General features: G+C 35.1%; 1 protein-coding gene across 1 annotated transcript in view; it reads right to left on the reverse strand.

Annotated features, from left to right (window-relative positions):
- Window positions 1-10,330: 10,330 nt before the first annotated feature.
- Window positions 10,331-16,489, reverse strand: part of LOC148943767 (ADAMTS-like protein 5) — a 184,833-nt gene continuing 178,674 nt past the window's right edge. Inside the window, exons 7-8 of the mRNA XM_089101232.1 lie at window positions 11,049-11,189; window positions 10,331-10,540 (exon numbers count right to left, since the gene is read on the reverse strand). Coding sequence (XP_088957358.1) covers window positions 10,331-10,540; window positions 11,049-11,189 — 351 coding nt within the window. The remainder of the gene's footprint in view (window positions 10,541-11,048; window positions 11,190-16,489) is intronic.

Genomic DNA, 16,489 nt, shown 5'->3' on the forward strand with positions numbered 1-16,489 from the left:
ATATTTTTCGAGTAAGAAACACATGAATAAGGAAACTTGCCGCACATAATTACATTGGTATCCTACTTTATGTGTAGGCCTAAAACACATATAATCTGCACTAACACAAAATATTTCATATAATTAGACGCTTCTGGACTGTTTTGGATAATATCCATCTTAGGTAGGACATGGGTCAATTTTTCATAGAAAATCCAAGGGGACCGCCAAAACTCAACAAATTAAACACTGCATGGGTCTTGAGTACCTGCCCAGGCTTCCCACAAAATGTGGTACAACACCGCTTGTCGTGGTCAGTCGATCACGAGCTTTCCACATCAGATTTTTCTCGTTAGCCACTTATCTCTAGAATTAAACTATATTGCTTTACGGTTGATCATACTGCCTTGGGGGTATAATTTAGGAGTGCAATATGAGACATTGATATTTTTATGAAAACTCTTAGTCCGACCTTTGGGTTGATCCTTATAGTTAACAGTGCCTCTACAAATTTTTGATTTAACTTTACTCGAAATGTTTTTTTTTGGAATGGGGAATTGTTCTGGAATTTGGAGATTTGGGAGCCAGTCTCGTGGCTCGAAGTGTGGCCGGGGTAAGACAACAATAATATCGTTACCCCCCAAACTCCGAATCACCAGAACGCTCCGGCTTCTTTCAGTTGGATTGGATGCATCGTACTTGGATGGTACGTGTAGTTTTTTGTATCCAAGGAAATTATTCGAATTAATCATATGCATTATTACTTTTTAATTAGGATTTGTTTTCGGGAACTGATATATGTTGAACAGAATTTCTCTACAGCATTTTTATAATCATATGATTTTTACTCGTGAGCTAAAAGTTAGGACGCCTATCCATTAAAATCTTTTAATCCTATACTGATTACGTGTAATTCCATCTATCGGGTCTTTTAACCATTCTACCCGATTGTGTCGTTACTTTCTCCTCGACTTCTTGTGGTTTTTTCTTTTTCGGTTTTTTTAGCAAAATGAGGTCGAACTTTTCATATTGTTTTTTAAAAAAATTTTTCCCCTTTTAATTTCGTTTGTTTCCCGTGTGCGGCTGCTGAGGTCGGTCTTGATTTTCCTACTTCTTTAACTACTATATGGTCTGCTTCGCCGTCAGACTCTTCGGAACTGGTTTCCGACAAATCCGGATTAGAACTTTTAGAGGTGGTACTTTTTGAGGTGTCACCTTCCCTTCCTTCGTAAATTTCCACTCCTCTGGAAGTAGAAGGTTTATTCCCTAGGTCCTTGCCTTGAGTTCTCAACTCGGGGGATTTGAAAGATTCTTGAGAGCTTTGGGAGGAATCAAGAGTTTTTGCGGGGTTCCTCCATTGTTTGAAGGCCATGTCTTCAGGGGGATGGGGCATTCTTTGCAATAGGGATTCCCTCTTTGAAGTCCACTGTTTAGATTTGACCTTGGACACAGTTATATCCTGATCTTGACCTTGCTGGTCATCCTTGGGAGTTTTATTCTCGGGTAATGTACTTTGACTTGTTTTTATGGGAAAATTTATTAAATCCATAGCCTCTCGCAGGCTTGTTTTAGTTAAATCTTTGGGAGGAGTTTTCTTCACAGTAATACCCGAGGTTTCTACAGCTCTGTTTAATTCTTCCTGTAAAGACAGGGGCCTTTCTATTGGTGTTGCAGGGGAAACCATATCGTCTGGAAATCTTTTGGGGGGACATGGGGTTGAAATTCTATCGGGGAAAAATTGGGTGTTTGAAGATATTGTATAATCTAAATCTCCTGCGCTCGCCGCAGGAGATTTATTTTCCATAGCTAAAAATTCTTCAAAATTTTCCTGATCACTGTCATTCTTGAAATAGTCTTGCTTGAAATTAAAGGGTTTTAGCTCTGCCAATCTTGACCTAGGGGGCTCACTTTCTGAATCTGACGAATCAGTAGAAGAGGGATGTGATACCCATCTCTTTGAAAATTTGGCTCTTTTTATTCGGCTAACATGCACCTTGTAAGTTCTTCCACTATCGGGGTTTTTCATTTTAAAGGTATATTCGTAATCATACTTTTTTACTATTCTTTACGGTCTAGGATATTTGTTGGAAAGTTTTTTTCCTTCCGTTTTGCCTCTTTCTTTAGGTAAACGAAGTGCTCTACATTGAAATCTATACTCCCCTTAACTTTCGGTTGGTTTCTTAGCTCTGGGTTTATTTTACATTTTTCCAGCTCTTGCCTAACTATTTTATAAGTTTTCCTCTCCTATTTATGAATTCTTGTTTATGATCTTCTGAGTTGTTATAATACTGCCGAGATTCAATAATCTCATCATACGAGATTTTGAAATCACGACCAAAAAGTAAATAAAATGGATTGTCTTTGGTTGCTTCGGAATAAGCAGTGTTGATTACGTTAGTTAAATAAGGTAAGAGTTTATCCCAGTCGCTTCTATTGTCTTTCGTATAAATACTTAAAACTTTAGAAAATATTTTATGCCTGTTTTCTATTTTACCATTAGCTTGTGGGTGGTACGGGGCTGTCACCATTTTCTCTATATTAAGAAAATTCATCAAATCTTTTGTTACTTTCGAAACAAAATTGCCCCCGTTGTCACTCAAAATTTTATTAGGAATGCCAAATTGTAAAAATAATTTTGCTAACGCCTTACTTGTGGCATAAGCACCTTGATTTTTTAAAGCTTTTGCAAAAGTAAATCCGGAAAAATGATCTATAATCAAAAGAATACAAGTATGGCCTCTGCTAGAAACAGGTAATCCTCCACTTGTACCGTATAGGTCAAAAGAGATAATATCGAAGGGGTGCTTTGCTACCGGGATCCTTCCCATTGGAGGATTTGGATAAGCTGGGGGGATTTTTCTTAAGTTACATGCTTCGCATGTACTTACAAATTCTTTAATTTTTGTCATTGCAGATTGTCCGTAAAAATATTGTTTTAACCTATGGAACGTTTTCATAACTTCTAAATTTCCACCTGTCTCTAAATGAAAATATTCAAATACAGGCCCTATCAAGTTTTGTGTTAATACAGGTATTATTGAAGTTTGGTTTCTGTTTGTCTCAGCAGTCACGATTCTACATAGTATTTCTTCATCAAGATCATAGTAAAAATTATCTATCTCTTTTCTAAGAGTTTTGAATTTATCCGGTAACGCATCGTCGTTCACAAAATAATCAATTAGTGCTACACACATTTCGTCCTTTTTTTGTTTTCTTTTTATATTTTCCAAAGACAAGGGATAATAGTTAATTTTATTTTCTTTTACTGCGTCTTTGACTTTGTTTTTCTTACATCCATGTTTGCTCTTAGCAATTATGTTGTTAACTTCATTTTCTTCAGCCTCAGACAGAAGATTTTCTGGGTATCTACTTAAAAAGTCGCAAGCTGCGTTTTGTTTGCCCTTTAAATGTTCAAATTCCTAATCTAGGTCTTGGATTTTCATAATCCATCTAGCTAGAATACCTGTGGGGTTTTTAAATGTGTGCAGGTACTTCAAGCTTTTATGGTCTGATCGTAGTATAAATTTTCTACCGATTAAGTCGTTTCTAAATTTTTCAAAGAGGTTGATTATATATAATCATTCTAAACTTGTGGCGGAATAACAATTTTCGCCTTTTAATAAGGTTTTAATCGAGTAGCATATAACTTTTTCTATTTGTTTTGGTTTAGACGGTCCCTCTAGAGGATTAGGGTTTTCTCCCAGGATTATTTGCGAAAGAATTGCGACAATGCCTTTTGATCTAGCATCAGTTGTAACCATAAATCTTCCGTTTTCGAAATCAGGGAGTGCTAATATTGGTTTAGAAGTGAGTGTCTTTTTGAGACGGTCTAGAGAAGTTTGAGCTTCCTGGGACCAAGTAACCTTGTTGGAGTTTACCTTGGTTAATTCTTTGAGGGGTTTCGCAATTTGGGCGTAATTACCTACGAATTTTCTAAAGTAGCCAGTAAGACCTAAATTCCCCTAAATTCCTTCATAGTTCTGGGGGGCTTGAGGTTTTCAACACATTTTATTTTATCAGGGTCTGGGGATATCTCCCCCTGGGTTACTACTACTCCTAAAAATTTAATTTTAGGTTGAAATAAATTTATTTTCTTGGGCCGACATTTTAAATTGCCTTGCCTGAACTTCTCGATCACCTTAGCTAACGTTGCTAAGTGTTGTTCAGCATTTTGTCCCACGCATATGACATCGTCGACGAAATGAATTATATTCTTTAATCCTCTTAACAGGTGTAGAAGGGGTCTACATAGCGCGCTTGAACTTGTTTTAAGCCCAAATGGTACCCTTAAGTATTCATAAGAACCATATTCGGATGCTGAAAATGCAGTTTTATGGACATTCTTTTCGGCTATTTTCACTTGGTGGTAGCCTTGGGTAAGGTCCAAAGAAGTAAAAATTTTGTTTTTGCTTGAAATTGAGTCAAGAATTTCATCTATTCTTGGTAGAAGGAATTTATCGCTACCTACTTGTTTGTTGAGGGCTCTATAATCTACTACTAGTCTAAGATCTCCATTTTTTTTTGGTACTAGGATCACTGGTGCACTATACGGACTTATACTTGGGCGTATAATTTCTTTTTTTTTCTACTTCATGGATTTTATTTTTTAACCACTCTTTGTGTTTATATGGCACACGATATGGCTGTTTTGCTACGGGATTACCAGTCGGTAAAATTGAATGTTCATAAAATGGTATTAGCCCGATGTCATCTTTAGATGCAGAGAATACATCCTTAAAATTCCATAGTAATTCGCATAATTTTTCCTTAAGGTTCAAGTTCGTAATATTATCCATATTAAATTTGTTTAAAAATTGCGATTTAGTTAAAGGATATTTTTTATTTGAAGTTTTAATACCGTTAACTAGGTTTCTTTTAGAACTTTCCCATCTATTTAAATCATTCTCCGTTAAAACCTGGATTTGAACTATACACGTCCCCTTTTTAATTGTTATTGTATCATTTTCGTGATTATTAGTTACCCAAATAAAACCTGCCCCTTTGTCATAAGATATAATCTGTTCATTGCATAGCATATTTTTGGGTGTTTCAGATAGGGTTGCCAACCATATTTCTGATTTGCTAATCACTGGCTCAGTCATCTGTGATATTTGAATTTTTTGCATCACTTTGGGAGGGACTTTTGTTTTCCTTATCGTGAATTCGTAATATTTCTCTTTATTTTCATTGTTTATTAGATTCATACTGGCGCTATGCTGCGCCATTGCTGCATCTTGTGGTGTCACGTTGGGTTTTATTATGTTATTCCATAATTCCGCTATTTTCTTAATTTCGTTTGACCTGTATTGTCGCATATCTCCTATTTTTATTTTTACAGATTCAATACTTTTATTATTTAAATTTACTTCATTTCTGCAATGTCTTTCAGGGTACTTGAACAAATTTGCAATTATGCCATGTCTTTGCGAGACATGAGGTTCAAAATACTGCGACATTATACCACCAGAAATTCTGTTGACTGTTACGTTGTCTTCGTAACCTCTCTTACGATTTTTTTGGGTAGAAATTTCTTCCCCTACCTTAGCTGGGTAGACAAGCCTCTCATTTGCTACGTCTAATAGTATTCTATTAGACCTCAGAAAATTTGCTCCTATAATCGCCACATATGGGAAGTTATCACATATAATAAAATTTGTCATAAAGGTTCTATTGTCTCTTTTTATGTTTAGGCAAATTGACCCTTTTGCATTTAATTTATGACCTGTCACGCTCGTTAAATTGGGATTATTAGGGTTCCTCTGTCGTCTAATATGCAGAGGCAACATATTAAATACGCAAGAGTTTATTATACTAATTAATGCACCTGAGTCAATCAAAGCCTTAAAACAAACATTTTCTACACGAAAATCATTAAATATAGGTAACTTGTTATTAATATCACTACAAGACGGCACTAATATTGTCTTGGACCTATTAAATATTCCGGGCAACCTCTGGGTCCAATTTATATTTCTGAGGGGCCTGAAACGTTTTCCTGGGGATTTACTTCATTTTTCGATGCCCGTAATAGACACTCAAAAGCATCGTGGTTCATAGGCACATTTAGATGATTTACGTCTGTCTTCTCCATGAATTATCATGGTAATGTGGGATTCTTGTGTCAGTGCCATTGAGTGGCTCTGCTAGCAAGTGCCGTTGGTTTACAGAGTTTTCATTTCTCATCAGCAATTTTTCGTGATTTCTATATGGCATTCTTGCATTATATTGGCTTTGGCGAATATTCGAGTTTTCAAATCGGTAATTATTTTGTCTGTTGGGGGGAGGGTTATACAAATTTGGTTGGTAAGCATTATGAGGTACTGATTAGCGCAATCCCCCCTGGCTATAGCCTATTGCACGACCGGTGCTAAAATTTGTTCTTCCGAACAAATGGTTGCCATAATTTTGCGTATTACCGACAGCAATTCTCGGTATGCGATTGGGAACATAGTGGCACTCTCTGGCGATATGGCCAACACGATTACAATTATGGCACCTTATTATTGTAGGGTTATTTCTGTAATTAGATTGTTTAATGGGCTGAAAACGTACTATTTTCTGCCTAGCAGGTTCTGACGTTTTATTTCTTTGTGGCACTGGGGAGTTATCCCTTGAAAAGAAATTGGGGGATGCCTGATCGCCCTTGAAGATTAGGTTCACGTTTGAATCACCTAGGCTATTTATTTTTGCTTTAATATAATTAGCGACCATCGTATCCACTTCGATCAATCGCTCCACCTCCTGAACTGCAAGATCCAAAGTCTGAATATTTTTGGATATTACCACGCTATATAGTTTTCAGGGTAGCCCTTGCAAAAAGGTATTTAGTATGACTTTTTCATACAGTTGTCCCGAACCACTTCCGTATTTTGCCTCTACAGAAATGCGTATATTATCAAGATATTCCCTTATATTCTGTGAAAAGTCAAAGCTCACTACTCCGTGTTTTAATTTATTTATGGAACTGGTGTCTATAAACCTATCTTTAAATGCTTTTAACATGTTATCAACCGTATTTATTGGCACGTTGGCGTTATTGCCTATGTTCTGTTCGATATGTTTTAGAAATTTTAAGGCTTAGCCTCTTAATTCTAGAAGGAGTATGTCTTTTGGCGCTCCAACGTCCGTTTTTGTTAGTTGTACAAACTGGATCAATTGGATTTTAAATTCGTCAATATCTGGTTGACCATTGTACTCTGATATAGATTTTGCTACTTGTATATCTTTTGTGATTAACTTTTGCACTCTAAATAAATCATTCAGTTCGTCCATTTTTTTTTCGTTTTAATCTATGAAATAAAAATAAAAATAAATTTTATTTTTTTACTTATTCTATTTTGGGGAGGCTATTACCTCCTATGAGATATAGGGGTATTCCTGTCGTAGCTTAGCGGCAATAGGCCTAATCACTTTTCTTATATGTCTGTATCTCTCTAACAATTAAATTTAAATTACAAAGTTTTAATAGCCTAATTAGTTCGAAGTTTTCCTCCAATTTTCGACGTGCACCATTTGTAGCGATAGAAATTTTATTTATGCCTTTGGAGATTTGCGAACCAATTAGCTATCAGCTTAGGCTAGATACGGTAGGCTAAACAGAGACAAATAAAAGGGAATAAACACAGATAAAAAAGGCAATAGATTTATTGACTTACACATTTAGGTGCACATTAATGGGTCACTTCAAATGGCAGTAACGGTAACCGAGATAAAAGAGTTTGAGACTTCTATCTCAATGGACCTGCTTCAACTTTACGAATCCTCTCAAAAAGCACTTCTGCCCCCCTATCAAACGCAGTTCTTTCGTCCTGCACTGTAAGGACTGGCTCGCAATTGTCTCAAGTGGCCCAAGGATGCGAGCCCTTCGTCCAATAATACGTCTTAAATATTTTTGATGATTTAGGCGTTCACACGGTTCTTATCGTTTAAACTTCCTGCGAAAGTGACTGCACTTTTTCTCTTTGCTGATTAAGGACTTTTCATTTTTGCAACTAGATTTAGCTTAATTATAAGAAGTCGGAATTATCTTTAGAAAGAAGGAACTTTATTTTGGTATTTTAAATATATCGCATTTTGTTCATGGTACACTCATACCATTTGATTGGCAAAACTAAAGTTAATGAATCTTAAATCTTTGGAATCAGCATAAGAAACCAATTCTTTTGATGAGCCTATTGATTATAACTGAACCCTTACTTACAATTTTTTCATAATTTCTTGAATGAAATTTCTGCATTGTGTATTCAAGAGGTGAAGAAAGTTTTTTATAATTTAATTTCTGATCGCTGGGGAGCGCGCCATGGTTTAAGTTGTTTTCACGTAAAAATATCGTCCCCCTTTTCCATGGAAAATTACCCCCCAGACAATTCCATTCCTGTCGACTTTTGGAGGGTTTTTCCCCATTTTTCGATAATCTGGCAATTTTCTCAAGTTCATAGCTTTTGATTGGCAACACTAAAGTTAATGAATCCTAAATCTTTGGAATCAGCATAAGAAACCAATTCTTTTGATGAGCCTATTCATTAGAATTGAACCCTTACTTAAATTTTTGTCATAGTTTTTTGAATGAAATCTCTGCATTGTGTATTCGAGAGGCGAAGAAACTTTTTTATAATTTAATTTCTGATAGCTGGAAAGTCAGCCATGGTTTTACTTTTTTACTCGTAAGAACAAACCCATCCTTTTCCATAGAATATTCCCCCCAAGATAATTTCATTCCTGACGAGTTTTAGATGGTGTTTCCCCATTTTTGGATAATTAGGCAATTTTCTCAAGCTCATTGCTTTTGATTGGCAACACTAAAATTAATGTTTCTTAAATCTTTGGAATCAGCATAAGAAACCAATTCATTTGATGAACCTATTGATTACAACTGAACCCTTACTTACAATTTTTTCATAATTTCTTGTATGAAATTTCTGCATTGTGTATTCTAGAGGTGAAGAAACTTTTTTATAATTTAATTTCTGATCGCTGCGGAGCGGGCCACGGTTTAAGTTGTTTTCACGTAAAAATACCGTCCCCCTTTTCCATGGAAAATTACCCCCAAGACAATTCCATTCCTGTCAACTTTTGGAGGGTGTTTTCCCATTTTTCGATAATTAGGCAATTTTCTCAAGCTCATAGCTTTTGATTGGCAACACTTATGTTAATGAATCTTAAATCTTTGGAATCAGCATAAGAAACCAATTCTTTTGATGACCTATATAGAAGAATTTATTTAGCAAGACTTGGTGAGCTTCCCATTTCAATTTTAAGGCCAATATTTTCTTCTCATGATTCGTTGGAAGATTTATCACCCTTGGAAAATGTTTGATATGAAAAACAATCTACTATTGTTACAATTGCTTAAAGTGAAATTCGAGTCTCCTTTGGCTGGATATTAACCGTTTTGAACTTGTGAAATATTTAAATATATCTATTGTTGATTGACATTTAAATGATAACGATAGTCTTTAATTTCCAAAATATAATATATAGAAACATTAAAAAAAATCTCTTTGGTCGCTGAATCATTTTCTTGTTTTGGAATGCTTAGCATAACGATATCACGGGATATTTTATTGCGTGATTTAATGGACTAAAGCGTCTCACATCTCTACCATTATACAGAAGGCTATATCTGTCCTTTTCTTGTGCTTTTACAAGTGTCCTTATCCATTTTCTTGTATCACTCGAGTCGTTGTAAATATGTAAAGGGGTATTTTCACCGTCTTTTTTCCTAAGACACCTTAAGGGTTGAATTAGTTGGTATACCAGTGGTTTTATAATGCTAGGTTCCACAATTAGATTGCAGAGTGCCACTTCTTCTTCTTCACTCAATGGGAATGTGAACCATACGTCATCCACATTCTCATCAATAAAATCCAGAAAAAAAAATTTTTCGACTTAAATGATTGAACAATAAAAAAAAATCAAAAGTTATAATGGTCTTTTTTAACACATTATCTTTATGTATATCAAATCGATCGTGAAATAATAATTTTTGTCCATTACATCTTATACAAATTCCATATATTTTAAGCCTTTTAATTTTCAAGTCTAGATCGGGAACCTAAGATCGATTACTGCCACTATATCACTCATGATGGATATTATGAGGTATGGAGAACGATTTGTATATGCAATTTCTTCTGGATATTAAGACGTCAACTGAGCCCGAGTGAGAAGGAGGCGTGGGCGCATGATCAGAAGAAGAAGAAGAATACGGAGAATTAATAGTGTTTTTGTTCACCATTATACATGAATAAACTGATTTAGCCGATGGAATAAAGTCCTATTCCTACAAGTTAAGTTAGAATAAAAGAATGAGGTATATTGGTATCGGTTTTACTCGGATCAGTAATAACATTTAAAATGAAAATGCACAATAGGGGTCTAACTCGTAGCACTGTGCTTTATGGTCCCAGCTCGTCACGAAACTATACCATCTTTCAACTGAAGCAGTTTGATCTACGAGATGCATCTCCTCCTCTATGGTTAGTGGTACAGTATCCCAGATGTCAGTCGTTGTTTTTAATTCCACTATTCTTATTTTCTTCTGTAGTATTTTCTTCTGAGGCTTGAAATGGTAAAAAATAATTGCCTGATAAATATTTAATAGTTGGTGTGAGAAACATAATGCAATGTTTGGTTAATCGCTATAAAATATTTAAAAAAATAACTGTCGAGGAGGTGACATTCCCCTACCCAACATTATATTGGCTTACACTGAAAATAATTGAACAGAAAAAATAAAAGCCTGATAAATATTTACTACTTGGTGTGAGAAAGACAACGCAAGGTTTGCGTAATAGCTATAAAATACATAAAAAAATAACTGTTGAGGAGGTGACATTCCCCTACCCAACATTATATTGGCTTACACTGAAAATAATTGAACAGAAAAATAAAAGCCTGATAAATATTTACTAGTTGATGTGAGAAAGACAACGCAACGTTTGGGTAATAGCTATAAAATACATTTAAAAAAAATATATCTGTTGAGGAGGTATTCTTTAACTGAATCCCAAGCTTCTGAACCCTCATGTAACTGAATCCCCTTTAGCTATCTGATAAATGGTGCTTACCATAGAAGTTGCAGTTAGCTCGCTACAGAGTACTCGTGGTGCATATTGAATAACGCTTTCTCTCGTCGAATTCATGTTAGTGCTGTCCGTTTCATGATTAAGTTTTGTACGTTTTCGACTTGTCATCTGAATATCCAAGTCCTGGAAGTAAAAATCAATCTCACTCTTTTCTAGTCACATGTTTACCGGGGTACTAAATAACGCCCCCCACTATCACACTAAACTTACTCTAAGAGATCCGTCTGACATCAGTCACCCCCCCCAAAAAATATTTATTCAGAGATTTCTTGTTAAAAATTTTTATTTCAACTCATTCACACGGGTTTTTCGCAAGTCAATGTGCCTTGAATCAGACAAACACATGTGCTAATAATCTGTGATAACCCGAGCGTGCGAAGCCTGTTTTCCAAAACTGACCGTCTCTTGTAACACAACTGGTTCTATTTAGATCGGAAAAAAGACAACGCATCTTAAATGCACGATGGGAAAAGGGACATTTTGAACGAGATAACTATTTCTAAAGAATTAAACTCATAAATATAGGAGGGGGGATGTAGGTTTACATAGTGGAAAAAAGAGCGTACTTTACGTTTTTTAGTGGGTATACTCATCATATTGCAGGGTTTGTATTGTTGGGGGGAGGGAGGAGAGGTTATGTACCCCTGAAATTTGAATTTACTAGTGGGGTGGTAAAATGATTTTATTTGGAAATTAATTAAGAAATTTAGTAAGCTGTACTCACATTGTAAATTGATGTATTCATTGCTTTAAAGTTAATAATATTCAATGTATTATCTATGATATGTCAAATCATTATGCAAATTAAATCGTAAGGTATGAAAATTTCATACAAAATCTCAAGGACGAATAAAAAATCACTCCTTTTATTTATAACCAATCACCAATCAACTTACCGTATATTAAGCAACCTCCGCTGTCTCTGATTGGACCCCTAAAAAACAAATGTTGCCTCAAATAACAGTCTGGTTGAGTTATATAATTTCGACTATACTCTCAAATCATGTCCAACCAGTTTATACCTTGCCAGCTTTTTTTTAAATGCCCACGTCAAATGACCATGTATATTCTTGTACAGTTGATATCAATAGCAAAAACCAGTCTAATTATCTTATAAAGCCTTGACTATAGTTTCAAAACATGCTTGGCCACTTTATACCTTGCCAGCTTTTTTGCAATGTCCATGTGATACTGTAGTGCCTCAGGCGTGGGTTTTCTTGTACGGTTCATATCTATTACACTTTTGAGCATATTCTTATGCAATTCCATGGGCAATTAGGACTGTGTATATAGATACTACTCTTCTCGTCAAGAAGCTTATTAATGGTCAGCAGTGATGACAAATGTTTTAAAACTGTACCATTATGGTATATTTCACCCTTACTGGTATAATCCCCCAAATAATAGTACACTGTAGATTATTTATGACAGGGTTGCCACCCTGACCTGGAAGAATTTACTAATTCGGAGAGAAAAAATTTACTAGATTGCATCTTTTTTTACTAAATGCTCAAAGAAAAATTTTGCGCATGCAGCTACGCCGCACGTGCACCGTCAAGCATCGATATTTACTATAGGAGGATAATCAATACGATTTTCCCAATCTTTTTTCCTTTTTTCTTCTTTTTTTCTCTTTTCCTTTTCTCTTTTCGAATCTCCAGCAATTTTGCTGGGGGGCAAGATGGGTCCATATCTGGATAGTCAAAGGGTATGGGATGTATAATATTTTTTTTCCACATTATTTGGGGAACAACTGCCCCCTTGCCATCCCCAAACGACGCGCAAGAAAGCTTTCTTTCTGCAGAAATATTTTTGTGTAGTTCACCGAATTTTTGAGTTACATCCGTAACATAGAAATTTTTAACTAGATACCGATTTCTAGTCCATGGCGGCAGAGAAAGAAGAAATTTGCAAAATTTGAAATGTGTGACTTTAATCTTTTTTAAATCCTTTAGCTTAAGAACAGAATGAAAACCCGAAAAATAAAGCACAGAATGATCAGAAAAAGTCGAGAATAAGCACCCAAGAGCTCTTCTGTTATATTTTCCACGGTTTGCTAAAATTTTTGAATAACTGAACTGAATTTTTTTTACTGAATCAGCAACAATCTGTTTACGAAAAAGAGCTAGAGAATTAGAAACAGTAATACCAAGCCACCGAAAGGAAGAGACAGAAAGTACAAAAAATTCATTACATACCAGAGGAGTAGACGAAGACTGATTATAAGATAAGAATTCACACTTGTCAAGATTCAGGAATAGACCAATATTTAGGAAAGACTGAGAAACTAAGGAAACCATCGCAGAAAGAGCAGACTTAGTACAACTAATCAACAGAATGTCATCAGCATAGGCAATGTAAGAAATACCAGTAGAACCAGAAAAATGAATACCTGAGACGTTTTCCAGAACAATAGAAATACAAATTATGAAAAGGGTTGGTGATAAAACACCTCCCTGCCTAACACCACGAAGCACTTTAATAGTTGTTTTTGGAGAAGATTTCAGGCGGAGGTGTGGTAAATCTTTCTAATTTAGTTAATTATTAAATTAGTAAAATTATATATGACGCAAATATAAAGTTTTCAAAATACCACTTTTTAAGATAAGGATACAAATCGTGGAATGTGTGGGCTTGGAGGGAACTTGCTCAATAACCAATTTCCTGGCTATATGCGTCAATTTACCGGAAGAACGTGGTTAGGTTTTTCATATATATACCCCGATTTTTGAGACTGAAGGCAAACTTTTTGACTTGCCGGGTGAACCTCTGCCCGTTTGTTTTCTCATTAGAAATACCTTGGACTTTGTCTTGTAATCGTAAGTGTCTAAGTATCTTATTTATATTTTATTGTTGTTTTATTGAGACTTGTGGGCTACTTGGGACAGCCAGTCCCAGTAGCCAGAATATATCCGATTTTATTATATGGTAAATGAATAAAAGTATTGCATTTTAGACGAACTCTCTACGATCTATTTTTAGCCTCTCGAACATAATCAGTCGGTACGCCTCATTAGTTCGGTCATAGCCTAAGGCACGCTACCAAAGTTTAATTACCTTAGGGCCAGAGTTTATCTCCCCTCTAAAGGGATAATAAAGTCATCTACGACTACAACCCCCAAATACCACAAATAAAGTTTCATAACAACTGGTGGCCGCTAGAAAAACTGGGTTGAGAAGGCTAGATAAAAATAGTAGATTGAACTAAATTGTATATTGAAACAGAAATGGCTTTGTCAAAAGATGAAGGTAAATGGACTTTGCTTCTAGCGGTGCTCGAATTAGCAAAACTTCGAGCAGCTTTGCTTAAACTTTGGCTAGTAGAAATAGATTTGTGTCCCCCCAAAGAGTTGGGTGCAATAGAAAGAATGGAGAAAAGGCTCAATCAAGACTTGTAAAATGAAAAAAAAACAGTATTCAGTATTTAGTAAGTAGAAGTATGTGTATTGTTAGAATTTTTATTAGTGTTAGTAATAACTGCAGTGAAGTAGTTCCGTATATACCTAAATAATAATATATTTGTACCGTGAATTAAAAGAATAAAATAAAACATAATACGTAAAGAAAAAAAAATCTAGCTGGACCGATGAAACGTTGGTAGAAACAGAAGAATTTTAGGCATAATAGTAGCAAATAGGGTCCTGATTCAGCCTTACTACAAGTACAGGCTACAGACTTATTGTTCTAGGGTAAGACTGCTACATTTTAGCAAAGGAAACACATAAATTGTGGTCCGAATAATTATAGGTTGGAAGCTGCCATTTCCGAGTGTTTTAGGAGTAGAGAAGCTTCAAATATATGACATTTTACGACGTAATAGCCAATAGAATTACCTTTGTTAAAGCTAACCCGAATGCTAGGTTAGTTGTGGAACATCACAAGCAAAGGGAAGGAAAAGATATATAAATATATATAATTAAAGTGCTTGAGGAAAGGGATGGAAAAAAAACGAGAAAAGTAACGTTATAAGTAAGAAAGCAAATATGGAAGTTTAGCAAAAGTTGCTAAACGAAACAAAAAAAAGAGTTATTACCCAGTTCTGATGGGAACTCTGCATAAGGTGAGAAATTCGGTAAAAGAAACTGTTAATCACAGATAAAGGGGGTATGGGGATAGGTCTTAAAAGGGCCTCCTTTCCCTACACAGAGGACCTTCATTTGAATAATGGTGTTAGAAAAAGTTCAAATTCTGAATTAGCTGCGCGAAATCAGTCAGAAGAAAGTTCAAATTTGAATTTTAAACCATTGCTGCTTTTGAGCCACGTAAATGTGAAGCTACCAGTGTATGAAAACTGTTATGCTTGTTTACAAAGAATATAAGCCCACAGTAGGACAAACAGAAAAGGCAATGCATCCTTTTGGGATAGCTAATATTGATAATTCTGGTCCACTTTTACGGTTACTCAATGATGAACCATCCTCAAGTCTAGTCTAATTATAAATCAGTACAGTTTAGTCAAATATCAGAGAGTGTATATCAGATAAATACGGTCTGATAGTAGAAATCAAATAGAGTGAAGCCAATAGTCCCTTACATCCAAATTAGTCTACAAATAGATTGTGTCTAGGAAGCCAACATAAACTTTATCACAGGAACAATTACACAGTGGCGTTAATAGTTGACTCGTGACTTTTAATAGGTGTAGTGGAACTAATTAAATTATACATATTTAAAATCAGCATTAAATGGCAATTCGTTTAGTATGCATATCGAAAAGAATTATTTTGGGGGGAAATTAAAAAAAAATTATTTTGAAGAAATTTAAAAATAGTTATAATGGGAAAGGCAGCGAGAGTTTACATGAATCGCGACATGTACAAGCTAGCTGTAGTATTATTAAAATTATTTATAGTATAACATAATAATTTTTTTATTATTAGTTACACTATGGAAAAGGAAAAAATAAATAAAAAATAAAGACAATAATCAAGTGCTATAAAGATTAAAGCGAAACTTAGAATAAGCTTATAAAGCAAAAAAAAGTTAGAGGTAAAAGAAACGAAAAGCAATATAAAAATAAATTATAACCTAAAAACTTACCAGGAGGTAAAAGCCAAGGACAAAATCCATTAAAAATAAGCCAAAAATTAACCCCATCGTCACAAGCAAACCACAGTTGTTCAAGTTGTTCACATTGTTCAAGATAATAATTTTAACTCTAGCGATGTATTGGATCTGAGAAAACGAATTGGCACAGGAGATCCCTAGTTTAAACAATTGGTTTTCACCTGTGCCAACCCAAACACCCAAATCCCGAGCCGTCGAACCTTTAACAGAAACTAATCGTATCCACTTTTTATTTAAAATGTAACCTTTCACAACAGCAAAAACTCGCAGTAATGAGCAAATTCATTCTTGTAATTCTCCCAAATTCAAGCTTATCAGTAAACCGCAGACTACGGAACAACGCATTCGAAGCTATT

This window comes from Artemia sp. Qi Xiang Cuo, chromosome 15 (assembly GCF_049724085.1).
Source record: "Artemia sp. Qi Xiang Cuo chromosome 15, ASM4972408v1, whole genome shotgun sequence".
Lineage (NCBI taxonomy): Eukaryota > Metazoa > Arthropoda > Branchiopoda > Anostraca > Artemiidae > Artemia > Artemia sp. Qi Xiang Cuo.